Source organism: Haliaeetus albicilla, chromosome 4 (genome assembly GCF_947461875.1).
Source record: "Haliaeetus albicilla chromosome 4, bHalAlb1.1, whole genome shotgun sequence".
In the NCBI taxonomy this organism is placed as follows: domain Eukaryota; kingdom Metazoa; phylum Chordata; class Aves; order Accipitriformes; family Accipitridae; genus Haliaeetus; species Haliaeetus albicilla.
The window spans coordinates 46,255,009-46,282,949 of NC_091486.1; the positions used below are offsets into that span (position 1 = coordinate 46,255,009).

General features: G+C 43.9%; 1 protein-coding gene across 18 annotated transcripts in view; it reads left to right on the forward strand.

The window, feature by feature from the left end:
* EIF4G3 (eukaryotic translation initiation factor 4 gamma 3) overlaps nt 1-27,941 on the forward strand; it is a 150,328-nt gene that overhangs the window by 116,173 nt on the left and 6,214 nt on the right. For 13 of the 18 annotated variants that reach the window (XM_069780401.1, XM_069780390.1, XM_069780392.1 and 10 more), the window contains 18 exons: nt 789-914; nt 2,033-2,143; nt 6,016-6,186; nt 7,197-7,394; nt 8,121-8,267; nt 8,561-8,797; nt 11,110-11,214; nt 12,894-13,026; nt 14,161-14,255; nt 15,872-15,965; nt 16,227-16,344; nt 17,603-17,826; nt 18,975-19,090; nt 21,266-21,438; nt 23,665-23,790; nt 24,680-24,761; nt 26,612-26,710; nt 27,660-27,806. In XM_069780401.1, the coding sequence (XP_069636502.1) occupies nt 789-914; nt 2,033-2,143; nt 6,016-6,186; nt 7,197-7,394; nt 8,121-8,267; nt 8,561-8,797; nt 11,110-11,214; nt 12,894-13,026; nt 14,161-14,255; nt 15,872-15,965; nt 16,227-16,344; nt 17,603-17,826; nt 18,975-19,090; nt 21,266-21,438; nt 23,665-23,790; nt 24,680-24,761; nt 26,612-26,710; nt 27,660-27,806 (2,502 nt within the window). Of the gene's footprint in view, nt 1-788; nt 915-2,032; nt 2,144-2,310; nt 2,425-6,015; nt 6,188-7,196; nt 7,395-8,120; nt 8,268-8,560; nt 8,798-11,109; nt 11,215-12,893; nt 13,027-14,160; nt 14,256-15,871; nt 15,966-16,226; nt 16,345-17,602; nt 17,827-18,974; nt 19,091-21,265; nt 21,439-23,664; nt 23,791-24,679; nt 24,762-26,611; nt 26,711-27,659; nt 27,807-27,941 lie in introns of those variants that run through there. The other 5 variants (XM_069780406.1, XM_069780395.1, XM_069780408.1 and 2 more) reach the window with 2 other exon arrangements.

Consider the following 27,941-nt stretch of genomic DNA (forward strand, 5'->3'; position numbering starts at 1 on the left):
TATTTATGAGCTGATCTAATAAAAGATCTTTAAAACCTCAAATCTCAAGAAGTTTATTCTATCCAGCCTTATTACAGGTGTGATTTTCTCTGCTGTATGTCTGCACTTATTGAAATACTTGTTACTTCTGAAGTGGTGACACCAAGACCTTGTTCTCACCTCAGTTAGAACTATGTAGTTCATTGATTTTGATGTAACCACTACAGACTCACTCTTAAAATTCAAAAACAGATCAGTATATAGGCGATCCTCACGTGCAGAAACATTTCCACTCTGAATTTCATACCCAGACAAATTGTAAAACGCAGCTTTGTTCCCAAAATGGTTTCATCCACCTACTAGTTCTCTGTGATTGCTTCTCACTGCTCTGTCTGCTTTTGAGCTGTCTTTGCTCAGTTGGCCATCTGTCTTGTTAACACAAAAGACATTTGTTTGAGGGAAGGTGGCAGTTTTGTGATCCTAAACCAAGACTATCACATTCATTTTGCAGAAGATGGGCCTGTGTCGCCATAATTTTATCCTCCATAAGCCATGCTCAGCCTTGAAATGTTTCTGAACTCCACCTATTTCCTCAATAGTCACCTGCAGAAGATGTATTTAAAATTAAATGCGTATTTTTAGTGTAAGCATGGATGCATAAAACGTGCACGGTTTGTTGAAAGCATTAATTTGGATATAAAATATAAATATTGCAGTTTAGCAGAGATTGTCTGTGGACTTGCATGAACTTTGGTAGCTGCAGCACCTGCTGAACAGATCCTGTTTGTTTGTTCTGCTCCATGATGCAGGTCAATCAGCCGAAATTGCCACTGAGAACTCTGGACCCTCGGATACTGCCTCGAGGACCAGACTTCACGCCAGCCTTTGCTGATTTTGGAAGGCAAACCTCCGGTGGAAGAAACGTACCTGGAAGTGTGAGTTTACCCCAACTTGCTAATTTAAAAACTGGCCTTAACACCGATGAAGTCCATCCTCACGCTTTTTGGCCTCTTCCGATGCTCCAGTGGTTCTGGTTTTGTCAGGATGAATGCAAGGGTGATGTTTTCTTGGCTGTCAAAATTTAGGCAAATTAGAAAAACGTTGTGGATGTTTTTAACTGGTATGTATTGGTCTTAAATGGATTTGATCTCCCTCCCCTTTCTCCTGTGCGAGAGGCATGGAAACATGTTTCCACGCTGAGGACCTGGCAGTCACATGTGTGCGAATGCACATTTCTTGTACAACAACCCGGCGTCAGTGTGTGTCATCATAGGAGTCTATCTTATAAAACGTGCCAATAGGGCAAATGGATTTTACTAACCAAAAAAAAAGAGTATGCACAGCACCTGTGTATGTTCTTGCTTTCTCTATGCTTCTACGTGTTGCTTTGCTTCGGTCACTTCATTCCTTGTTTTCCTGTCTTTTCCTCTGCTTTCCTTTCACCTCCTTTTCCCTGTGTCTGGCTTTGCCCAAACTCTGAAATCCCTTTCCGAATTTTTCCTTCTTGCCTTTGCCGTCCCTTGTTCTTGGGGTGCAGGTGCCCCCAGCACGGTACCACCCAGTCAGCTGCAGCTGAGGATGGAGGCTGCCTCCATTAGGTGCAGTCATTGATTTTTTTCATCTATCTATCAAGCTACATCCAATGTATCCATCTAGATACATTTAATAACATAGCCATCATTTATCTTTCAAAACTGCTGGTTTCAGAAGAGTTCACTGAATAACCTTGACTTCCAAGCGTGCAGATTTCCAGGAGGCTTAGAGTCAAACCCGGCGATTTTGAGTTGATGTAATATTTCTGGTTTGAGAGCGGTCTTGTGGCTGGTGCCTCAGTTCTGGGGTGCGCATTCATGTCTTGGAGTAGCTTCGGTGCCGCAGTTTCTCTCGGAGCACCGCCCAGTCCCGAAACCTCGAAGCTGTTTGAGGTCGACACCGCTTCCTATATTTAGGACTTGCAGGCTGTACTCCGGCGCTTTCTCTCCTTTCGTGCGCTGAATGTCTCGAGCCTCTTGGCATCTTGGTAACGTCCCTGTCGCTCTTTCTCTTTCCGCAGGCCTGCAAAGTGCAGAGCAACCCTGGATTGCCTTCCCTGGCTCGGTGCGGTTCCCCAGCATGCCCTCTCTTGGTCTCGCCTCACCCACCATTGAGGAACCTGCCAATAGGGGTAAGCCAAATCCCCCCCTCTCCTCCCCAGTCTTTGCACCTTTTTGTAGAGTTGTCTTTTTCCCTAACGCCCACTGTTGATAAAGAAAGACTGGCAGAAAACTTTACAAAAAGGTGCAACATTGTTTAAAAAAAAAACGAAACAAGACTTGCATTGTACCCCTCTAGGCAGTCTTCAGTGGTGGGTGGGACATCACCAGCTGAGGGCATGCTGGGACGTTGGCCTGAGCGGGATCCGCGAGGGGTCTGCACTTTGCAGACCTGTGGAAAGGGGGAGAAAAGGTAAGTCCCGCTTACCCCGTTCATTTGGAGCATTCAGCACATAACATACATCTTACATTTGCGCCTTTACAGAGTAGAGCCTTTCTTTGCGTTTTTCTCGAGGAGGGTTGGAAGGTAACGTTATTTAACAAGCTCTGCTGTCCTGTGACGTCGGTGGTTATAGGATGAGAGGGTTTGCAGCCCCGAGCAAAATCAGACGTTATCTTCTCGTAAAGCATGGCAAAAATCTGCGTGTGCGCTGTCTGTCCACTCGGTCATTCCACCTCTACACAGGCCATGCCCATAAACCATTAAACCCCACTGCCTATTCCTTGCCCTTGAAATAATGTCTAGCAGCTCAGTGCTAACAAGCTTTTGGCACGTTAAGAGTCTTTTATTTTGCTTCCTCGGCTTTTGTCTTTATTGCCTTCTTTTTGCTTAAACGTGTTGTATGATTGTTTTTAGAACTAACAAATGTCGCATCAAACAACACAAGGGGTGTAATTACACAGGAACAAAATACTTTTTGATGTAGACAAGAAGTTAGATGAGTGCAGCGAGTAATGAGATGCAAACACAGAGAAATAGGGTTGGAGAGGACTGGTCCATCCCTGGATGCTGAGGCAGAATGCATCTGCTTTTATCCTTCCTGAGAGGTGATGGAAACTTGAGTCACTTCAGTTCTTGTGCTTCCCTGGAAGGCAGAATCACTTCTAGCATCTAACCTCGATTTCGCCTTCTGCATTTGAAGCCTGTTGTAGAGGGAGAAGCAGTTCTTTATTTTCTTGGATGTTTTTTAAAACGTTACCATGACTTGTGTCCAAAGAGTGGAAGTGGACCGTGAGGGAGAGCACCAGGTCATATTCTGTTGCTGTGAGTTTTTGGCTCCTCTGCAGGAGGCTTGTCCCTGTTTCTTTCTGCTTTCCTTCCCCTCCCCCCACCCCCCCTTCATCCGGAAGACAGGTACTTCAGATTTAATGTAGTAACATCTGGTAAGCACTTCTCCATGCCTTTGGTGGAAAATATTATTTCAGTGCAAGTTGTAGCGCTGTAATCGCAGGTACTACAGAACCATTATTATTTACTTGGACTGGCTTACAAAAAGGAGGCTGGACATAAGCTCAAGCACCTCTTTAACTTGTCACTTCACAAATTTGGAACCAAAAAACCACAGATTTTTTTTCTATTAAAAGTTTGATCCATATATTATTTTATGAGACGTGCAAAGGATGCTTCTGTTCACTGCTTTTAAAACCTAATCAAACAGTTTGAACCAAGTTTATTCACAGATATTAAAAAAATACAGTCTTAAAGAAAGTCTTTGTTCTGTTAATGCACTTAAAGGTCTGGTCTCGAAGGCAGCCAGATTTGAGGAGGCTGTGACATGTAGCATGCTGATATTCAAGAGATGCACAAGTGCTCCTTGCATCCATCAGTTCTGCAAGGGAGATAGTCACCCCCTTCAGGGGGTTGCGTTTGCTCTAAAAGCCAGCGTTTTGGCTTTGCATGGACCCATACCCGAGGAAGCACCATGGCTCTGCGGCTCTGTCCTCACACGTTACCAGCCCAGCTGCGGTTGGAAGATCCTTCAGACCAGAGCTGCCTCTGTGCAAGAGAGATGGGGTGGCCACAGGTTACCTTGCCCGTGTTCCTGGGAGAAACGAGCCCAAACGCTTGATTTTCAGGGCACGCTGCCAGTCTGGCTCTGATTACCAAGCTTTCCATGGGCAAGGAGCTGTTTGATGAGGTCTAGTGCGCGTGGCTGAAACCAGTTGGTTTTCTGTTGCATTATTGTCTGTTTTTTCAGCTGGAGGGAAGTTTCTTCTTTCCACAGCCATACGTTTGCTGCGTGGTTAGAACCTGGGCAGCAAAACTGTGTGAAATTGCATAAAAACAGAGGTGGATGTCTCAACGCAGGGCTACAGAGCAGACTTTGCTGTGTCTGTCAACCAAGGGCTGAGTGGGAGCAGAGAGGGGTCATAGGGAGGGATTGACAACTGTTTTAGGAAGGTATCTTAACACACAAAAGCATTGTGAAGGCTGCCCATTCTTGCTGTCTTGTTCCACTGTTGACTTCTTGGGAGTGATCGACTCGTGCGGTTGCGTTACAATTACAGCTTGCGCCCAGAAAACTTTGAATGATCTGATGGATTATTTCTGCGTGTGCCAGTGGGATCTGAACGCAGGTCTTTGTAGGTGGTGGGGCAGCATGCTAACACGCTGCGCCACGTAGCCCTTGTCCATGCATAGCCTAGGCATACAAAGTGCATCACGGCATGAGGTCATTGTCTTTTGACAACATCTTACTCTGTTGCTGTTATTCCATAATGAAGCCCAAACGAGAACTCCAGCAGTGGCGGTGATTATGTTCATTTGCTTTCATTGGCGGCACACATTTACATTGTCAAAGCCAAGCCTTTCAAACCGCAGATACAAGCTCCTGCCTTTAAGGAGGATTTTGGTTTTTAATAGTGCAAAACCAGATTTGGGGCTGATACATGACATAAGAGGCACCAGCTAAGAGCTCTTTCCTCTTGTATTCAGTGAAGCTGTTTGAATAACTGAGATGGTTTTGCCTTTCTGGTGCTCATTGAATCCCTTTGTTGAACAAAGAAATGTTTTAAATGGCTTATCCTTCATGTGGAGGTTGCTTACTGTCCACTGAAGAGATTAATTACTTCTGTGGAAAGTAACAGGGTTTGATAATGGAGTTTTGTTGCTGCACTAATTTTTATGTTGAGGTTGGGCATTTCTAATAAATGAGTTTGGAAATATGAAAGAGTGCAGGGGAAGAATAACCTCCTGACAGCATTTATTACATTTAGTCCTTAATCAGAAGCTCCCAGATGATGAAGAAGGAGTTTGGGGGTGTCTCGTGCCCTATCACTTGTACAACTGATGAAAAACTCCCCAGTTTGGGCAGTTTTCATACCTGATTTGACTGGGAGGAGCACCATGTTATACAGGATTGCAGAGAGGCACTTGATGCTGTTTCAAACAAAGTACCGTGTTTCCCTTTCTTCTGTGAAACTACAAAGAGTTTGACCCACATCTGTTAGGATCTGTATTTCTACAATGCAGGAGCTGCACTGATGCTCCATTCAGTGTGGTTTATATAATTCTTGTCTCAAATGGCTCTGTTTGAAGCAATCTCCAGTAAAAACTTAATCGTTTTGGCAGAGCTGCTAATTTATCATTATCTAATTGCTTGGGATGGCACGTTTGAAATACACCTGTAAGGACCGATTTAATCCTTAAATATGCCTTTGCTACAGTGCCTCAATTAGGCAGTTTCTGGCTTTCAAGAGACCGTTTTGGTCAGTCAGGTTCAGTTCTGCAGTGCTTAAGCGACATCCAGAGCATCGTCGATGCGCGTAGGCAGTGGTCATCCCATATCTGTTTTGGGAAAAGCTGCCCGAGAGAAATGTGTTTGGTGTCTTCATGTTCCCTCTGGCCAACCTGGACCAGTGTGTTGGGTTGGAGGGAGTCCTCAAAGTCCTAGGAGTTGATGATTGTCAGTGTTGCCATCAGTGGGTGTTGGCATGTGCCCTGGAGTGTTTTATCAAGATGTGAGTTTAAAACGGGATATAACAAGGAATGTTTTTGTCCTAGTTGTTGAATGTTGGACCGAGGAGATCTCAGCCAGGCCAGAGGAGAGAGCCCAGAAAGATCATCACTGTGTGTGTGAAGGAGGATGTCCACCTGAAGAAGGCAGAGAATGCCTGGAAGCCAAGCCTGAAGAGAGAAAACCAAACCGAGGACCCAGAAAACGTCAAAACCCAGGTGAGAGCGTTAGCAAGCATTTCTGAGTACAGCAGTCTGTAACAGAAGGAGGATGATAATTTGCCTTTGCTGTTGTGTAAGACAGTAAAAAAGGGCAATGAATTCCAGTTTGAATCATAGCTTTCCCCTACCTTGATTTTTTTTTTTTCATGTGTTTATTCTTGACCTGGAGTTCAAATGGCAATCCTGTATACTAAGCTAGTCTAAATAGGAAACACCAGACAACCTACTACCTCTCTTCCAGGATTGTTTTTCTATTGCTATTTTACTAGAATATTTCTGTCTCCACTGTAAAGCAAACAACCTCAAACTTCTAGCACAGAACTTGCTTTTCATCCCCTTTTAGACCACGTTTCTGCACTGAACCTCAGCAAGACTGCGGTTCCTCTGTAAAATTCCCTCAGTTCGTCCTGCCCAGCTCAACAGTGCCATCTCTGAAGTTTTCTCTGTGTCTTTCTCTCCCTCCTCTCCTCTGAGGGGCAGCCACTCTGGGTGGAGGTGTTTGCCTGGTGGTCAAACTTGTAATTTGTAGGATAAGTTGGGATAGTCTTGAAGGACACTGGAATTCTGTTCTCGGGGCAATGGCAGCGTTGTTGACCTAATTATCATTCTGCATAGGGGGAAGAAAAAGTGCCTTAAAGTAAATATAGAAGTTGATTACCTCTGGTTGAGAGAGGAGGCGGCCACTCCCTGTTAATTGATATCTCATGGCTAAACTGATATCAAGCAGATTATTTCAGTGGGTGACAGCAAGGGCTTTGTGCCTGTATCACACTTGAAAAAAACACTTGGGCGTTTCCAAAAATCCTGCCCCACAGCCTTGGTCTTTGGTAGCCAGTAGCTGAGTTAGGACTGGAGCTGGACTGTGCACAAATATGTGTCTGTGTGTAACTCAACTTCCTAGAAGTTCCTATAGGATTTCTCCGTTCATCTTTAAGATGCATCCTAGCTCGTTCCTGACAGCCACCTGTTTGATTTGTGCTTAAACTTACAGTTTTTCTGTCGTTTAGGAGTTGTTCCGCAAGGTAAGAAGCATCTTGAACAAGCTGACTCCCCAGATGTTCAATCAGCTCATGAAGCAAGTGACAGACCTGACAGTAGATACAGAAGAGAGGCTGAAAGGAGTCATTGACCTGGTCTTCGAGAAGGCTATCGATGAACCAAGCTTTTCGGTGGCATATGCCAACATGTGCAGATGTCTTGTAACGGTAAGAGCCACCAAAGTCAAATGGGAAATTCCTCTGCATGGGTGAATATTCTGCACATTGTCCCCATGAACTCATTGGCAGTAATACAAATGCGGCAAGAGCAGAGTTAAATGTTAGTCTCTGAACTTAAATAAAGATAATTTACATGACAGATTTCTTCTTCCACATTTGTTGGCCCAGCCTGCAGGTAGAGGGCTTTGCTTGGAGTGATGTATTGTTTGGAGTTGAGGACACTTTGCTCTGCCTGGTTGCGAGATGCAATGAGTCACATTTGGAAAGTTCAGTTTTAATCTTGTTTCAAAGCGGAGCCCAAGGTGCCGAGCCAAGCTTCGGACAGCTAGTTTTCAGAGAGTGAATTTGGGACAAAGTAACTCCCTTCTCCCCCCGATCCTTCATGACATGCAACCAAGGAGCATGGTTCCAGAGTCTCCAGCACATAACAAGAGTGTTTTTAAGCAGCGTGTCTTTCTAAAGGATCCCGTGAATGGAAATGTAATCTGTCTCTGGGCGGAGATGGTGTCAGCCAAGTTTTGAGTGCGACTTTACATATGAAATGTAAAACTCTACTGGAAATCATGACGTGATGCTTAACTGTCATAGCCTTGCAGACTTGTGTTGCTGAATATGAAGTGCATAATAAAATGTAATGGATGGCTTATAGGAAACCTTGCTCGTATGTAGAGTTTAGTCATATTTCTGCTGATGTTTTTCTTCCTTCTCCTGCAGCTGAAAGTGCCCATGGCAGACAAACCTGGGAGCACGGTAAATTTCCGCAAGTTGCTGTTAAATCGCTGCCAGAAGGAATTTGAAAAGGACAAGGCTGATGACGATGTCTTTGAAAAGAAGCAGAAAGAACTGGAAGCTGCTACCACTGTAAGTGGTATTTTTCCCCATAAATTCTCAGAGCTCCCTCTGCAAATGATCTCTTTTGAAGATGGCAGTCGATTTGGGGGGAATTTTGAAGTTAGGAGATTCATTCTGTCACTGTGGCTGAGTATAATAAAAAATATTTGCCTTGATTAGTGGGTTTATACCAGCCTCTTTTTGTTTTTTAGAAGAAAAAAAGTAAATAGGGACATTTGCAACTACAAATGTAAAACTGGATCTCTTGAAGAGTTCTGTGCTCTGTGAACGTGGTTTTTTAGAGCTGGTTTTCTGTTTTACAGCCAGAGGAGAAGACACGGCTCCATGACGAGCTAGAAGAGGCCAAGGACAAAGCCCGACGGAGATCCATTGGGAATATAAAATTCATTGGCGAGCTTTTTAAACTGAAAATGCTGACGGAGGCTATCATGCATGACTGCGTGGTAAAGCTGCTGAAAAACCACGATGAGGAGTCCCTCGAGTGCCTTTGCCGTCTGCTAACTACCATTGGCAAGGACCTGGACTTTGAGAAAGCAAAGGTAGGGCAGGACCGGGAGTGAGAGATGAGGCTTTCTGGGCAGGGATGGAAAAATGGGTGTGGGGTGTTTTTATTTGAGGATTTTTTTTTTCCTTCAGGAATTTCTGTACAGCATGAGAAGTCATCCACTCTTCTGTGGATGTTTCATCACAACCTGGCCTTGCTCCCTCCTCTCTGCCCCTCTCTCATGGAGTCTGTATCATTTTCAATGGTGTTCTCCAGGTTGTTAGTCGTTTCCAAATATTTCATCTAAGCACACGGTCTAAAAGTGCACAACATATCCTATGGGTTTCTTTTTCCAATTTACCTCTTATTTGTAGTTTCCAAAACATGAAGATTTAGGGTTGTTTCTTTACCACTGAAGGCTTATATTACCTACAAAAGCTGCCACTGAATGTATTGTTTGGGTTAAATCTAGAAAAATCCTCATTAACTGGCTTAAACCCCTACCTGAACCTTGGTGGATGCATTTATTTTGTGTCATCATTGTCTCCAGCTATGCTGGAATGAAGCGGCTGTTTTGCAACTGCAGTGCTCCAGCATGCTCCTCCCGATTTTCCAACAAATGTATATGTAACACAGAGCATTACGCACTTGATGAGCTTCTCTTGGCACAGACAATCTGCTTCTCCTTTGCAAAAGCCAGGGTTGGGATGAAAAAGCATTCAAGGATTTTGCCAGAAATCAGTCGGACTCAGCTCTGGAAACAAACTGAGCTAATTGTTTTCAGCTGCTCAGGGAAGGGAGTTCCCTTTCAGTGCACTGGATTTCAGGGATCACAGCAGATCAGTCCTGATCCTTATGGGGAAACAGTTTCCCAAACTGTTTTGCAGAGTATTGACCAAAACAGTGTAGTTTACCCCTAATCCCCCAGCCTAAACACGTTACACTGTTAACGCCACAACATGTGCATTATCGATGCAGGTTTGAAAGTGCCAGAAGCAGGGATTAAATTTCTCCATGTGCTTTGGGAAGAAAACAGGGTCTGACTTCTAAGCAGTAACTGAGGTCATGTTGGATGAGTCCTGGATGCTGTTTTGGTCTTTGCGAGCATGGAAACCCTGTAAAAGCTGACGTTTTGGTGCACTGGCTGGTTCTGCAACCTCGAGCCGTGGCACTGTGTAGCATGGAGCGTGCACACAGCAGGGAAGTGCTTGCAGGTGTCGTGTTACCCACGTTGTGAGAAGGTGCCCGTGTCCTGACTTTGTGATTTGTTATTTCTATCAAGATTGAGTGAGAATCCTTTATTTATTTTCTATTAATGGGGTAGATGTTTTATTATGTGTTTTTATTGAAGCTGAAGTGTTAGTGATAGTTATAATTAAAGCTTCTGGACAAAGTCCATTTTAAATATTTTCCCCGTCATTCCTAACTTTGGAAACATTTACTTTCAGAGCTGAAACTTTCCAAGGCAAGGCCAGAACCAAACTTTAATAGGGTTTTTCTTGTTTGTTTAAGGAAAAGGGTTTAGCTAGTTTTTAGAGAAGGGAGTGGGAAACATTTTATAAAACTGCCCTGAAACTTTTTGTTTAAAACAGCCAGAGCCCCCATTTGGGTGAAAAAGGCTTTTTGGAGCCTGGCGAGTCACATTTAGACGTAATGGAGGCTTCTTTAATGATACCATTTCATGTCTTGGTGCAAACTGATTTGGATTCCATCACATCATGACTTCTTGGATGAAAAGGAGCTTGTGGGATTTCATACTACAGTTAAGCCCGTTAAACAGCTTCTTGCTGAGAGAAGCAGTGCTTCTGACCCCGACTGAGACAGTTCAGGGAAGTAAAGCATCGAAATGATGTGTGCAGGGTTAGTTTTATGCCCGTTTAGTTTCCTGAGCCAGTTTTTCTTGGGCTGAGGTGAGCACACATGCTGATACGAAAAGGAAGAGCTCTGAGGTAGAGCAGGACTCCCCTTTCTGGTGGCAGCTAGCCAGTAGATCAGCTTAGGTGTACCATGAAAAAAAACCACATTGCTGTTTGTTTGGGTTTTTTTAATGGATGGCAAGTTTATTATGTACATGCAGAGGGTGTAGATTATTTGAGTAATTAAAAATGCAGAGAAAGTATGTGCTAAACAGAGGAGGTGCCCACAGACTTGTGCCTCATTTTCTGCACATCCTGCACTGTGCACACTCAAATCCAACCTGGGGGGAGCATATGATACCAAGACTCACTTCTCCAGAGAGCAGCTCTGGGTCCCCAGATGTGTTTCTGGCACAGAAATGCTGTAACACAAAACCTGCTGGCTCCCCACCTGAGGGAATATTTTCATTTTCTTCCAAGACGCATTGATGATGATGCTTCTCTTGTGTAGCCTCGCATGGACCAGTATTTTAATCAGATGGAGAAGATTGTGAAAGAGAGGAAAACATCTTCAAGGATTCGGTTCATGCTTCAGGATGTAATAGACCTAAGGCTGGTAGGTACCAACTCAAGTAAGTAAAAGAGCATGTTGCCTTTCATGTCCAGGCTGGAAGAGCTCTCACATGAGAGCAGGGATTTAAAGTATTTACAGCCGAAGTGGGACGTTAGGGGGAGATCTGTGCTTCTTATCCCAAAAGTCTGGCTGTTTAAAGACAAGAAATCTCTCCATTTTGCCTTAATGAAGGCCAAGGTTGGTAGACAGGTGAACTGCTTGTGTCAGGTGTTTTGGTTCTGCTTAATGTTAGACACATGCTCACACTGGCTTCTCATGCTGCTGGTCCAGCCTCACTGCAGAATATATGCCTGCGCTCTTTTCACAGGAGAGGTTTTGGGTGGTTTTTCCCCACAACATCCCCTGTGCTGCTCTGTGTCAGTCTCACTGCTTTGCTATCTTCGTTTCCAGCACTTACTCGTGCTGATGGGACTGAAGTGCTCTGAGATGCGTACCCCACAAGTCAGGGGGACCAGTTATAGTGTGGCTGTAAGAACTGTGAGGGCTATTCTTCATGGCAGTATGGATCTCATCAAAAGATGGTCCTTTATTAGCCTGTATTGCTAGCACAACCAGGCATCTGCTAGTTGTTTACTGGACATATTGTGCAGACAAAAGCAAATGGAGCCTGCGCGCCACCAGAATGTGACAATGGTGGGTCCACACTGTGCAGACAGGGACCTGCCCACGTTGTAGTCAAGCAGTGGTTTTGAGCATAGCCAAGGCGTTAAAGCTGGAGTCTCATACAGTGAAGGGTGTCTCCACCATCCAGCTGAAGATGTGACTGCAGCTTGCACAAACCTTCCCCAGCAGGGTCACCTGTAATTTCACCCAGGCAGGTGCTGATAGCAGTGTGGTGTTTAGCCATGAGACAGCGCTTGACTGAAGTCCTGAGCAGGTTTTACTCATTCCTCAAATAGCTGTTTTGAAGCTGGTTTGGGGTTTTGTGGAGGCTGACGTCACCATTTTGACTGCAGGGTACGCAAAGGTAATTACCACAAAAGTTGTAATGAGGTTGTAGTAAGATCAAGAGACAGTCTGGTTATTCTGGAGATGGATGGATCTGTGCAGTGTATGGTTGAATACACATATCAAGCAGTGGAAATGTTTTGTGGAGAGACAGCTCCACCTCTCTCTGCAGGATTCCTGTCTCAGCCATCACAATTCCTGGAGTGGCAAAGCACCATCTCCAGATAAAATGTGGTCGCTTCATGCTTCTTTATTTTCAGGGTTTCATTTTTTTCCTCAAGCTTGGAGGAAGGGCTCCAACGAACAGCATCAGTAATAAACGGATAGAGAACGACAGCAGCCTCCCTCTAGTCCATCTCTTTCCTCTGAACCTAGAAAGACTGGAAAGCTGGGAATGTGCAGGATGCTTGGGGTTAAAATGTCTTGAATTCAGTCGTGCCTCTCCAAAGTCAGGTCTTCACTGCAGCCTCCATTCTCCACCAAAACATATACCACAGTCTATATACCAGAGTACGTAGCTTTGACCTGTGGTGCTGGAATAACTGTGTCTGCAACGTGACCCAGCTCCACAAAATCTTCCCCAGTACCCTGGGGAGCAACCCCTCTAAGAATTTACAAGGGTGGGAGGATTAGGCCTCGTTCGTGGTGTTCAAAATAGCCTGTTTACGATGTTCCCCTGGAATTATCTCTGAGCACGTTTGCTTCTTTCCTAGTGCAACTGGGTGTCACGGAGAGCAGACCAGGGCCCGAAGACCATCGAGCAGATTCATAAAGAAGCCAAGATTGAAGAGCAAGAAGAACAGAGGAAGGTCCAACAACTCATGACCAAAGAGAAGAGGAGACCGGGTAAAGTAAAAGCCAAGTTGGCTGCTTATTTCATTCATGTCACATCCAGTGGCCATAGAGGGAATCCCATATAAAATTAAAAAATATGGGTTTTTTTCCCTAAGTGTAATGAGCAAAGGGAATTGGGGCCTGATGATGGCTGAGGCTGGAGAAGGAACAGACTTGCCACGGATTGGCTGTGTGGCTTTTTCAGTGACAAATCCCTTGGGTAAAAATAAACAATTGCAGGCCAGTAGTGCTTAAGTTTCACATTCATGCAAACCATATTTGATTTTGTGACAGGCTGCCAGAAATCTGTTATAACAAGTTACTACATAGGACTCAGATTTGCCATCCATTCTTGCATACAGCAGAATCTAATTTCAAGAGAATAGCATCTAATTTCAAGAGTAACCATGTTGTCTTTAGCTGTTAAAGTTGTGAGGTGTTAACTCAGCATGAGAAAATGCCTTGGCCTTACCTTAAATTGCTACCAGCCCTTGAGGCTGGCACTACCTGAAGATGAATTTGGAGTGACTGGGAGAATGAAGACTGGGACGGAGCAGGGCAAGGAGAAAGTCATTTTGGGGATTCTTTGATACTAAGGATTGTCAAATGAAAGTGCTGTGAAAGCACAGCATAAAGAAAATACACATAGACTTTGTTCTAATTGTCCTAAAGCTGACATCAGGAGAAGGTAAGGAACTTGGGACTGCCTGAATGGTTCTGTGTCTAGGCTAGCCTAGCATTGCTGAAATCTGTGCAACAAGCACGGCTTTGGGTTAGCTAAGGCACGTCGTCTGCTCCTTTTGTGAGCTCATGAACGTACAGTATGTGCAGCCATATCCAGATTGCAAGAACACACACTGAGAAATCTAACTAAGAATCACTACCAAAACCAGCCCTTGAAAATACTGAGATCTTTCACGTCAAGGCTGTTTTGTAGTAATTAAGGCAAGCTAGTTATGTCATCTTAGTCTGAAGAAACACTCTGAAAGACATGATTTCTGCACAGAATGGTGCCGAGGCTTAGCAGAAATGTGCTGTCTTCTTTTCCTCCTCCTGTTGAACTTGGAGACAATGGCCTGCATTCTCCCAGAGTGCCGCTGGAGCAGTGGGGATGAGCTAAGGGCAGTTGTGTTTGTCATCTGGCAGGTGTCCAGCGGGTCGATGAAGGCGGTTGGAACACTGTGCAGGGGGCAAAGAACAGCAGAGTGCTGGACCCCACCAAGTTCCTTAAAATCACCAAGGTAGGTGCCAGCACAAGACTCATTCAGAGCAACAAAAATGCCAAGGCCTTGCCTTACTGTGTCTGCCTTTCTAGGAAAGACCATTACAGTGTTTACAGGTCAAAACTGGGGTTTTGGGACATTTTAAATCCCCAGAGGTAATACTGTGCGTAAATAAAGCACAAAGGAAGACTCCATTGTGTTCTGAATGTTCCTATTTTGTTTGTTCTGAGGGAAAGGAGTATGCATATGCTTTTTATCAGGTTCATAATGTCCTTTTAGTGACCCAGAAGTTCTCTTAGTTGGAAAATCTGCATTTTATTAAATGATGAAAAGAGAATGTAAGTGGGGTATCGTGTGTGATGATGATGCAGCACATCACATGACTATTGCAGAAGGGGTCTCAAACACCTGTCTGACAGAAGTCCTTTGCTGCCTCAAGTTCTCAGGACCCTATTCTGACACTGCTTCTTAGTAGAATGAGGATGTCACATTCAATTTGAAAACAAAATATTCCTGACATGTCACAGACGGCAGCACTCCAGGCTTGAAAGGTTCAGGTGGTGTGAGAAGAGCTGTGTCTGCTTTTACGGTGTTTCTGGACTTCTGTGTGATGCTGTTGCATCCCTCAGTATGTGATAAACTTCCACGCCTGTCCTCCAGATGAGCATCTTCCTGTTATTTAACCATTAAAGTGGTGACTTTGGGACATTTATTTCAGGCTGCAGGTTAGGCAAGCTTGGAGATTTCTCCGTTTTTTAATGATCTTCAGAACAGCTTTGGGATTTCTCGCCAAGGAGAACTCTGTCTTTCACATAAATCAGGGCGATTCCTAGACATTCCCTTGTCCCAATTCATGTCACTCTCCCTGAATTTTACTCTCAGTGCCTGGGTGCTTGGAGAGCTGTAAAGCAGAACCTGGACAGACTGTAGCCCTTCTGCAGATCAAACTCAGTTTGTTCCTTGTGAAAGTCATAAAACAGACTCCAAAACTTAATTAGCAGGAGAGATTCAGCCTGCTTTTGTCTGGGCTTACAGCTCATCTGGGAAAAGTCCTTCTACTCCATTTAGTACAAACACAGTACAAACAGAGCTAGCTCCACAACAGCTGCATTGTCAGAAGGAGAGAGGAGCTCGTACAAAGAGATCTGTGGGGTCGCAACCTCCTCGTCAATAAATTCACCTACTGAGCATTGTAAAATCAATATTCTCTTCTTGTCAGACACTACTTTTTTTCCCCCCAAGTTCTGCAACATATTGTCATTCTTAACCCTCTGAATTCTGTTACCGTGCACATTCCCCGCAAAGCCATGACTGGTAGATGGAGTGGACAGCAGAACCATTTTACTCATCGCAAAGAAACTGAACATCTTTTAAGTACTGATACTCTATGCTTTTTCCTCCTTACTGAGCTTCGGAGTTCCCAATAAAAAGAAGCCTCCTGGTCATTGTGAATGTCTTTCCAAAGTCAGTGAAGAGGCTGTTTGTGATGTCCTCTGTGTCTGGCTCTGTCTTCCAAAAACGTGTTAAAGAGCATTTTCATATTCACAAGACAGGATTTTTGCCAAAAAATACCCCATTTATAATTAAGATGTATGATTTACCCTTGTAATGGTATGTCTTGATGTGTTTTACAGCCCACAATAGATGAGAAGATTCAGCTTGTGCCTAAAGCCCAGCTGGGCAGCTGGGGAAAGGGCAGCAGTGGTGGAGCAAAGGCAAGCGAGATGGGTAAGTCAGGATGGGTCCTCACCCTCTGCTTTGCTACCAGCCATCCTTGCCAAGAGCGGATTTGGGTGGGAAAGCTCATCTCTCTGTGCCTGACTGCTTGGCAAGCAGGGTTAAAGTGGGGCAGGACCAACCCTTTCCCTTCAGTTCTCTCCCCATCACTTCGAAACCAGCTATTACTTTAAATGATTTTGTGATGCCACGGTGTCAGCGGCTACTGACCTTGTTGTCGCTCTTCTCTGTGTTGTCTTTACAATCTCCCAGACTCCTTACGACCAAGTGCCACTAGTTTGAACAGATTTTCTGCACTGCAGCCTCCAGTCTCATCTGTATCTGCCTCATCCGCATCTTCAGAATTAGATTCTCGCAGGGCCTTAACTAGGTAAGCTTCAGTCCAATGATGACTTTCCCTTCTGCTGTCTATACGCCCACGCTTTTCACTTACTGCTCTAGTTACCAGCACAAAGAAAAAAGAGAATTTCATTGAGTTTCCAGGAATGGCTGGGTCTTTCTCCCTGCCCCCGTGTACTTTGAGTTAACTTAAAACACATGCATATTTTATAATATCATAGGAGAGACAGGTGGTATTAATTTTTAAAGCCATTGCGGTGAATGTTTTAGTTTCCACTTTTCAGTCACCCTTTATCTCAGGATACGTTTGCTAGTAGTTTATAACAGGTTAAAAACTCTTCAGATGAGACGTAATAAATAGGTATGCGGGCTGGATTCAATGGTCGTGGATTCAGCCGGGTCAGTAGGTTTATTTATCCAGAAAACCATGCCTAAAACCTTGCAGAAATTTAGCAGGGCTCTTAAAACCCTCTGGCTGTCTGACCCTTCCCATTAGGTGTGACCAAGCCTGCCTGAGCTTCCGCACCCTGCGATACATACATAAGGCTGTGCGGTTCTCTCACACACCCCGATTTCATCAGGGCTACAGTCACTCTAGCTTGTAGCATGAAACATGCATTAACCCTCAATAATTTATTAGCTCTAGACATGGTTTATAAATGTACAGTTCATTTAAAACATCAGTAGTTCTTCCTTCAGTACACACGAGCTGCTGGACTGTTTTCTTGGGTTTGTCCCTCTGATGTTTTCCCTCGTATTTGACCTAAAACTCTGGCTTACCTGGAAATTACTCAATTTTGGTATTGTTTTGCCCATCTTACTCATTAACACAGTAATTAATAGGACAGATCCTTGTCACCTTGGCACCTTGTGGCAGCCTTCACTATTTGGAAGCTATTTTTCAATAAATGGGTAAAAAATACACCGCTCATACCATTTCACAGTAAAACAGTGCCTTTACATTATAAAGTTCAGCATTCCACATATAAAACGGGTGCTGTAAGGACTCCATTGCTTTTCCGTGTGTTCTCTGGGAAGCGTTGGCTCTGCCTGTCCACTCTGTGGATATTTGTGTTTGTGCCTCTGAGACTTGAGTTAATTTTGATTATATTCTGTGTAGCTACAACTGTAAAAAATTGAGACAGCAATCCTGCCAGGTTTGTGTTGTGGGTTTTTTTTTTCCCCGCAGTTACTATAAAGCTATCCAGTATCTTTTCTGGCATTACCAGTGCTGCGAGTAGGGGTTACTCGTACCATAACCTTTAAGCATGTCTGGTTTTGTTCTGCAGTCGTGGGAGCACGGGCAGGGAGAAGAATGACAAACCTCTCCCACCTTCCCTCTCCCGTCCCAACACCTTCCTACGGGGCAGCAGCAGTAAAGAGCTGCTGCTCGACAATCAGGCACAAGAGGAGCAGCGGAGGGAGATGTTGGAGACGGTGAAGCAGTTAACAGGCGGTATGGAGATGGACAGGAACAGCACAGAGGCAGAGAGGAACAAAGCCAAGGAATCTGGTAAGTGGCTCTTCCGTGCTTGGGGAATCTTGCTGAATGTGTGAAAAGGCATAAGGGAAAAATCTATCAGAAAAAGGGACAGATTTCTGTGCAGCAGAGTGAATATTTGGCCCGCAGTGACGCATCATGGAGCTGTGATAGCTGTGATCTGTCTCCCAAAGGTTTGTAACACAACTGATTCATACAGGCCTTGGCGTCATCTCCTCTCACCAGCTCCTCCTTAGGATTCATCAGAGTTGAAAGGCTGGAGATATTAGCAAAGCACCACTCCATGGCACTGTCTTGCCTGCTCATATCCTGTCACTGTTGCTGCTGGTTTCTGGGCTCAGAGTCTCCAAAATCAGTGTCAGTTCTGCAGAAATGCTTCTTTAGTGCCCCGTAAGGCCAGATCTGCCCTTTCCAAACTCTTCCCAGGGCCAGAGCAGTGACTTGGGTCTGGGACAGACCACGCACGGTATCTTTTTAGCACTGCATTGTTGCCAGCCCTCCTTCCAAGCAGGTCTCAGTGCAGTGTGGTGTTAGCACCCACTGAGGTGGCTTGTCACCTTGTCAGTGCTGCAGCTCTCGCTTTTTGCTCCTGCCAGCTTGAGCTGATTTGTTAGTGAGAAAATATTGAGGACACTTAGGGCGATGTTCCCTGTGGACAGAACCTTTACGATAAGTACAGTGTTTTGCTCCATCCCTGGGAACCGTCTAGAAACTGGTACAGTGAGGAATACATCTCGACTGCCACAACACAGCACGCGCTCATCTTGAAGCTTTGGGACTTTGTAAAGGACTTCATGGGGACCAAGGTTTTGGGGATGTGATCAGGAGATTGCTTTGGTTTGCTGCCCATCACAGTCAGCATGTTTTAAACAGGCAGCATGCTGTAACAGCTCAAAGTTTAATTATTTAAAGTTGATAGAGAGCTTTGAAGGTGTTGCAACCTGTGTCACTGCCAGCTATGTTTCTACGAGAAGGCTGATGTACAGAAATATTGAGAGTTCATACAGGGGAAATGTAGCCAAGATAGAAGTGACCTGTGCCTGATGATGGAATAGGGAACACACCCTGCTCCGGTGACTTCTGTTTTCAGAATGTCATCTCTGAAAATGACGCTGATTTTCCTTTTCCAAATGTGTTTGTTTTTCTTAAATTTCTACCAGCCAAGCCAGAAGCTCCCCCAGCTCCAGCGCAAGAAAAGCCTTCACTATCAGAAGAGGAAATAGAGAGAAAATGCAAATCTATCATTGATGAGTTCTTGCATATTAATGATTTTAAGGTAAGCAAATGAAAACTACGCTTAGCAGAAAAGTCTGTGGGACTAGAGTATGTTTTCTTTTCAGGAACAGTGTCTTTGTAAGCACCCATCTCGCACAGAGTTAACAGAAACGGTGGGGCCTGTCAAAATTAGTGCAGCAACAGCAGCTCCATGGGCAGTTTTAGGATAGTTGTCTCCCAAACTTGTTTTCTGCCCTGCTAGCAATAGGAAAAATAGCCCAGCTTGTGTGTTTTAAGTAGCAAGATGTATGTGTATCTGTCATGAATCACTGAGCAGCTCCATAATAACAGCAATTTTGGAAGCAGAAAAGCTAGCGGGAAAATAAACTGAGGTTTTCATTCAGCTATCAAAGTATGTGCTGTTCTGATCTGGAGGCAGATAAAGCAATACTAAATATTGAACAAACCACTCCAGAGTATTTTTAATAAACACTGAAAATTACTGAGCAGCTGTCATCACTTCCTAGTTAAATGTTGAAATTTTGTTTCCCTTGTAAATGGATTTTTAGTTTGTCCAGGGAGTTTGCAAGACGTGTTACATTCACTGCAAAGCTGATTGGTTTGATCTTTTGCTGAAATAAATTTTAAAAACCTGCCAAGTTTGAAATGGCAGCACTAGGGAGTTACTAGTTTGGCACCCTAAAAAGAGTTGCTGCTTGCACTTCATAGGGATTCCAATTAAAATCGGAAAGAGGAATATTCTTATGACGGATTGTTTTGGGTTCACATCTAGTTATCAGGAGAAATTATTAAATCCTGGTTTGGAGAAAAAAAAAACAACCAACCACTTTGATTCGCAACGTCCTCCAGCTTGCTGGCCTGGCAGGTCTCAGCAGGAGGAGTTGGGGACAGCAGGGCTGGTTAACAAAGGAGTCTCCAGCCCTTTTTCTTTTTGCGATAGACTTCAAAGGCTAACCCCTGGATGTCTGGGGCTAAGGGGCTGCTTCAGTTTCTCTGCTTGTGAATACAATGAAAATTTTTTTATGGCTGGATGGAAATAGAGTTGAATTGTATTAGACAAGTGCACCTCTGGTTAAAAAAGTACATCGGATTGAGGCAGCTTGTTTGCATTAGGGGGGTTACTTGATAATTGTAAATTCCTAGTGCTCTTCCAATGCAGCATGCAACAAAGCCTCTGACTAATTCAGTTTAAACTCATATTAATAAGGCCATATATGGGCATGTTAGTTAATGTAGTATATAGCAGAGGAATAGCTGTTTCTCATGAGTTCAGTCTTCAGTATTTAACCTGACTGTAAATTAAAACTGCTGAGCTGTATGCTAGCGTCTGGTGACAGCAGGGTTGACAGCATGTTCACCTGTCTGTCCTGGAGACACCGGCATCCGTCGGGCACATCTGACGGAAGAGCTCTGACCTGAGCGTGCTGTCTGGGACTGCCAGGCTTGTGACCTGCAGAAAAAAAGCCGTTCGGGGCCTGCAGAAATGCATCTGGGACTGCCAGTTCTTGATAACTAAAGGCATAACCTAAGACAAAGAGCAAATGTGTTTAGTCAGGAAGCCCGTTGAGATCCGTTGGGCTGAACCTAGAAGGTCAGTGGAAGATCTTTGCTGATGACAGTGGAGATTTTTGAAGGATGACATTGAGCGCTTCTCTGAAAGTTTCTAAGAGTGTTTTGTTTGCTTCAGTTACAAAAAGCACATGCCAGAAAGTAGAAGCTTTAGAACAGGGAAATTTTCCTCCAAATGCTCCCTACCTATTTTCTGCTTCTTTATATGGTGTGGGTTTGTAACACAGGCATTTCTGTGCAGATCAGATCAGTAATGAATCTAACCTGATGTCCTCCTTTTCACTTGGCTTGATACTTGATGAAATACTTAGGCGTTTTGGTGGCATCCAGATGACAATTCCTGTCCTTTCACTGAGCAGCTGAACAGTATCCTGGAGTGTGATTGTATTTTAAAAATTTTTGCTTGTGTGGTATGAATTCTCATCTCTTTCTGTATTATTATTATTATTATTATTATTATTCTTCAGTCGCCATCTCAGTGGTGATTTGTGATGAGGTTCCACAGCCTAGTTCGGCACCTTTGCCTGGCAGCTTCACTAAATACTCATTTCCAAAAAAACCTCTATGTTATAGTAGAAAATATCCTTCTGTCCCGTTTTTTGATGTTTTCAGTTCAGGTGAATGATCCTGTGTGTTGTTCAAACAGGAAGCAATGCAGTGCGTGGAGGAACTGAGCACCCAGAATCTGCTGCCTGTTTTCGTGCGAGTGGGAGTGGAGTCGACACTCGAGAGGAGTCAGATCACCAGGGATCACATGGGCCAGTTATTACATCAGTTGGTGCAGTCGGGAAAGCTGAGCAAGCAGGATTTCTTCAAGGGGTTTGTATTCTCCGTGTACAAATGGATACTTTTCTTTAGCGTTCTTTGCAAATGAACACTGTGTGGGAGAGGAATGATTTCCCACCTTGCTTTGGTATCCTGCCTTCTCCACGCATCTGTTTTGAAGAAGTTTTTTCACCTGGGTGTATTTATAAGTAATATAGTTATTGTAAAATATTTTTAAGTATTTCAAATGCTTTAGTGAATGTAAATATTTTTGTATTTATATAAGTATTTATTTCTAAGCAAATATGTGGGTGTCTGTTTAAACGTGCGTGTTTAGATTTCTGTTTTGTGATGCGTTTGTCAACGTCTGCCTTTTGGCAAATCACTGAATATGATTAAAAGAGGAGGAAGAAGTCAAAAATCTCCACGTGACATTAGTGCCTGGAAGCCGTGTAGCCTGAAGTCCTGTGTATCCACAGAACCGTAGCCACTCTCCCACTGCTAAAACAGCCTTCACCCATACGATGCCATTTCTCAGGACACCTCCACTTTAAGGAGTGGACATGTCCTCAAGGCGCTGAGAAGGAGAATATGCAGTATCAGACGGGTTAGACTTCCTCAAGAGATCTGAATTTCAGCTGCTGGTTCATTTCAGCTCTCTGGGTTTTGTGTTCCCAGCCTGGATTTGAACTGGTATCCAGTCGTAAAACAATCCGCATTCCCAGGGAGGTCCCCGGCACCACTCAGTCCTTGCTGGGGCTTAGAGCAGGATGATTAAAACAGGGACAATCACAAAGAGCAGCCAGTGAATGAGCAGATGAAATAATGCTTTCAGGTACTGGGTTTCTGGGTGGTTAGCCCTGTCTTGCTGCTTTTATTTGAATTATGTCTCGTCGTGGTACCACTGAGCACTCCAACAGTGATCTCCCTGCACCCGTGCCTGGCAGTGAATTTCATCGTGATGCAATCCAGTGGCTCACAGGAACAGTGTAGGCAGCCTGAGTTCAAAACCGTATGGAACAGCAGTAAAAAATACATATCCACAGGGAGTGCACTCGTCTGTGTCCACGCAGTCGCTGATGGTCAAAACGACTTGTTTCAAGTGATACATTTACATAATGGATTGTGATTAAAGCCATTCCTGTGTTCCCCGGAGTGTGGATAAGTGGTTGTGATGCCAAATAAGTAGGATCTTGATGAAATAGTGGGACATGTGGTCTGAATGTGGCATAAACAAAGTGAAACAGCTCCTGAAGATGATGAGAGGGCAAGTGGTGTTCAGCAGGCACATGAGAAGAACACCAAAACCCACTATACTTATTCACGCAAGACAAATTGCTCTGTAATTAGGGGTTATGGGATGAGTGCTGGTCACAGCGCAAGTCTGGAGAGATACACAACAGGAAACCAATTTCTGGCAGAAACGCTTGGACAAACCTAGGTAGCAGAGGACGTAAAGAACAAAGCAAAGGAGATTGTTTCTGGTTTTGAAGCACAAGAGAAAATATGAATTTATAGTCACTAAACTGGACCCCAGAACTTTCAAGGTTTTTGGTGGGAAATGAATCATGATGAAAACTAGCAGGAGAGCCAGAAAAATGATCATCTTGTACCAGGCATGGGAAGTGAAGCCACCTACAAGGCTTTTATGGGAAAGAAGAGTTTTGAGCGATTCTGGAAACTGTATCCAGAGTTGGAGAGCGATTTTGTAATTCATCCTGCTGTGTTTTCTGTTCTGGTTGGAAACCTCCCTCTGGTGTATTGAATATTTTTCTTGTGTTTTTTTTTTTACACACTTACAGACATTTTGCTGATTACCTTACATTTGGACTTCTGTTACTATTAACCCCCTTCTGTAAATGTTTGGATTTTTTTTAAGGAGGCTCCATTTATTAGATGGTTTGTATTTATAGACAAAAATGCTTTTTTTTTACTTGTGCAGGTTTTACTAGTTAGTAAATGATTTGTTACTGGGATATAAGAATGATTGTAAATGGTGCTTTCCTGTATGTATCTGCTGGTTTTACAGAAGGCGATGCCTTTTCCACATGCCCTCCATGTTACCGCATAGAGAAATTCCCTCCTGGCAGTTTTGAAGCATTGAAAGCACAAGATGGCAATAGTTTTCTTTGTTACCTTTGTGATTTTCTTTTTTCTTTACTTTATTTGGGGGGCCAGGGGGGATGGGGAAAAAGGATTTTTGAAAGTGCAGATTTACTTTGCAGGAAAAGTCTCAAATTAAATTGTCTTTAATGTTTGACGTTTTTCCTTCTTTTAAAGCTTTTCAGATACCTTGGAGATGGCAGACGATATGGCCATAGATATACCCCATATTTGGTTGTACCTAGCTGAGTTGGTGACCCCCATGTTAAAAGAAGGAGGAATCTCTATGAGAGAACTTATACAGTAAGCAATGCTGTTCTTTTCCAGTATCGGTTGAGCTGAGCTGTCTGCCTGGCTACGCTGTAGTATTTTCACAGCGTGGTTCCCATCAGTAGATAAAAGACAAGTAGTGTTAGAGGCTCAACTTCTCCTACAAGTTGATAAAAGGCTTGCTGCACATCGTTCAGGACTTGCACCAGACTGAAAGCTGTGGTGGGAAGGGAGCTTGCTGCTGTGCAGTCACTGCCATTCAGGGGTGAAAGTTTTATCTGTAAATCTACTTCAATCCTGTTTGTTTCAGCTGAGCTAAAAAATACCCTGGTGTTGCATAGTCACAGTCATTTGAGAGCACACTGAGGCTCTGAGAATTAGATTTGAAGAGAGCGAGCTATTGTGCAGGAGTCCTTATGTCATGGAGTGTAATAACTGCCACCGGGGCATTGCCTTAAACGGGCACAAAACCTGGCGTGCAAGACTGGAAACTGCTTCCAGGACCAGAGTTTCTGTATTTTGTGCATGTCCTTACATATTTGGGGATTAACTAGAAGCCAATTGAATGGTTCCCTTTTCCTGTAAGTAGTGGATTAAGAAAATAATAGCCTTTTCCCCAAAATGGGTCCTGCTACCCAAATGTAGCATCCCACAAAAATTAGTGGGTTTGACGTTACATAATAATAAAGTCTTTGTAATTAGCCCCATTGTGGCAAGCGCACTGCATCACTGAAGTCTGTTTTATCAACAGTGCTAGCTAGATCAAATCCTTTATCCCTGGCAGAAGTTCAAGATGATTACCTGCCTCAGATCACTACCCCTTGCCTTGCATTCCAGGCTTGGAGCACTGTTTTACAAGGATGAAACCTTCTTCAGACAATATAAATTACAAGGAAAAATATCTGGTTTTCTTTCATTCTAGAGAATTTAGCAAACCTTTGCTTCCTGTGGGAAGAGCCGGCGTCTTGCTTGCTGAAATCTTGCACCTTCTATGCAAACAAATGGTAAGTGTCCAGGTGTACCAGTTGTAGATGGGAGCTGGATGCAGTGAGTACATGTTTATGCGTGAAGCCTACACTTTTCCCACATGAAGATATTTAGGGATGGGCCAGCCAGTCCAGATAACCTAGGAAACCCGCCTCTTCATCCCCAGTTTCAAACCAAGCCTTTACGAGATTCCAAAAAGTTAACTTTATTTTTTCTCATCACTTTTCCCTTTTGCAGGTACCTTTGCACCTGGCTTCTTCCAGAAGCTAGAGTGCTGAAATACTGCAAGAGGGACATTCTCAAGGTATTTCTGGGCTGACCAGAAGCAGCAAGTGCCGGAAATCTTGCGAGAGAGCTGTTCTTGCAGACCGGAGAGGTTCTGAGGGTTCGGATAAGCTTCAGATGGCCTCTCAGACTTCTGGGTGCTTATCCAAACTAAATCTGCCAACTCTTAAGAATCACCCATCACTAGGGGTAGTGACACCTTTTCACCCTGTAACTTGTAGAGCTCTCTTACACATTTCACGGTTGTGTGTCCAAACAGTTTGGTGGTTTCCCTATAACTCTGTCTCCATTTTTTGTCTTTCTTTTTTTCAATCCAGCTAAATACTGCACTTTGGATAGTGTCTATTTTCAACCCTGTAAAATCCCTCACTTGCCTTTTTTTTTCTCTTTTTGTTGTTTTTGTTTTTTTTTAAAGCATGCATTCAAATAAGGTTGAATGTTCCAGGAGCATTTCAGTTTAGCAGTCAGTCTAGCAGTGCAAATAGTGACTTTTTATTTATTTATTTTAGTCTTATGCTTGTTTGGACAGTCAACTTCCATTTATTTTTCTCTGTTCTGTGAAAGAAAAGCTGCTGTGCTCTGGGAGTTGAAGCACAGCCTTGGGTTTCTGTTTCTGCCACGGCTTTCTAATTCGATCTCATCCAGGCCCGTACTTGGACTCGGGAATTTCTATGTAATATCAGTCATCTAATTCAGATCCTGATGAATCACAGCAGGAACCATGCACAATTAGCTCTTAATGATCTGCATTGTAAACTTAAAATTGTAATCTGCTTTGTAAACTGAAAATCAGGCTGCTTTTATCAGCGCTTAACTTAGGCTACGCAGTGATCTCCCTTATGTGGGTGCTACAAGGTAAAAGTTTTGGCAAAGCATTTGGGTGAAAAGAGCTGGTTGTTGCTAGTATTTTTATTCTTGTGAGAATTGTGTATGTGCCAACTTAGGCCGGATACCGAAAGGTCAGTGTGACATTAGAGGATGTGGAAAGCTGAACTGTATGTGCCGCAAAGGTGTTTTTCTCAAGGTTTGCAGTAAATTCTAGGAATTGAAGAGTGAACTTGGTATTACGTACCTGAATTTGAGGCTTGACCTCTGCACAGAAAACAGCCATGTAAATAATTATTTTCTAAAAGCAGCTGATTTGCTGGTGCCTCAATGTCAAAGCAGGGGGAGAATGAGTCACGGAGTAAGTTAATGACAGAGTCAGGAGAAGAATCTAAGTCATCTGACTGCCAGCTCTGTGTCACGGCCGTGGGAAACTGTGCCTTGTTCAGATGTGCCACTTTTTGTAGGTAATCTCTGGCTGAAGTTGTTGCAAACCCCATGTGTCACGTTATGCCTTGTTTATTACCCATCACTGTGGCGTTTGACCACTTGACAAGATGTGTATACCTGTGGCAGGATTGCATATATGATTTCTCTTGCACGGGATTTCCAGAAGTTTTCATTTCATTGCTAGGTGTTTTGTTTGGTGGCTGAACGGTTCTTTATTTCTCCTGACACAGCTGCACCACTCCGGCTTGTGTAAGCTTCCCTGGTTGTGTCTCAGGTCTTGAAAATGAGCAAACTGTTTGTGTTTTAGAGCCATAAGAAAGTGGGAGCCTTATGGAGGGAGTCTGGCCTCAGCTGGAAGGACTACTTACCTGAAGGGGAGGATGTACATACCTTTCTCATGGAACAAGTGAGTTCAGAGCAAGCATCTGCTTAATGATTTTGGCACACTGATTTTTGGCCCTACGTCCCATTTGTTCATCCTCTTCCATCCCATTCTTATGTATAGTTGGTATGGGATGTGGGGTGAAGTGTCTCCCTCAGCAAGCTCGGGTTAGATTATTGCAGCACTGCCTTTCTGAAACGCCGGGAGGACAGGCTTGTCCCCTCCCATCCCACCACACATCTCCTATCAGCTGGCTTCCTCCAGGAGATCTCTTTGTCCATCTGGGAGGAATGAACTCAAGAATGAGTTTTGCAGCAAGGACAGATCATCTGCAGAAGGGCCAGAATAAATGGTAGCAATTATTCACTCATCCCACCTTGCATTATGATCCCAGAGGGTTTCACACCCAAGAGGAGCCAGGCCTGATGGAGGGCACCTTGCAGCTCTTGCTGGCGGTGCTTCTAAGGAAGAAGCTGGAGGTCTCCCTTTGGTGCTCCAAGTGATCCGCTGCCCAGTTTTAGCACTTGGGAAGTGCTGCGCCACAGGAAATGAAATGGATTACCAAGGCCTGGGGCTTGGTGAGGGGACTGTAGATCCTCTGTCGCATTTTACAATGAATTGGGGCGTTAGCTGCAATTCCTTTGAGTGAATGCCAGCTCTGGTAATTGCATTACAGCTCCCCGTCGTTTTAGTTGAGCAACATGCACTTTATTTTGTGCACGCTGATATTGTGCGGGGCTGGAGTTGCTCTGAGGTGCCTGGTTGTCTTTGGTGGATAATGTAGTTCCCACATGTTTGTAAAATGCTTTATAATCTTTGGAACAGAAAAAGTATATAAATCGTTGTAATGATAACTTAGCAGTTGAAAGATGCCAGTAAGCAGAATGAACTGTAGCTCACTGCCTCAATTTAGTGTAATTCAGCATAGGAAAATATATTTAACTAATTCTCATCATCGTTTCTGATGTTGCAGAAGTTGGACTTCACAGAGTCTGACTGTTCCGGTTCCTCAGAAGCACTTTCAGAGAAAGAACTCTCTGCAGAAGAGCTGAACAAGCAGCTAGAAAAACTCATTGTTGAGGACAAGGCAAATGATGAACAAATCTTTGACTGGGTAGAGGTACAAAGACTATTTTCACCCTCCCTGCACACAGTTCGTTAACTGCTTTTGTAAATATTTTCTCATCTAAAGGAGCATCTCTGCAGGCTCCTCCCTAGGCGTAGGACACTAAGATGATTAGGTCTGTGCAATCAA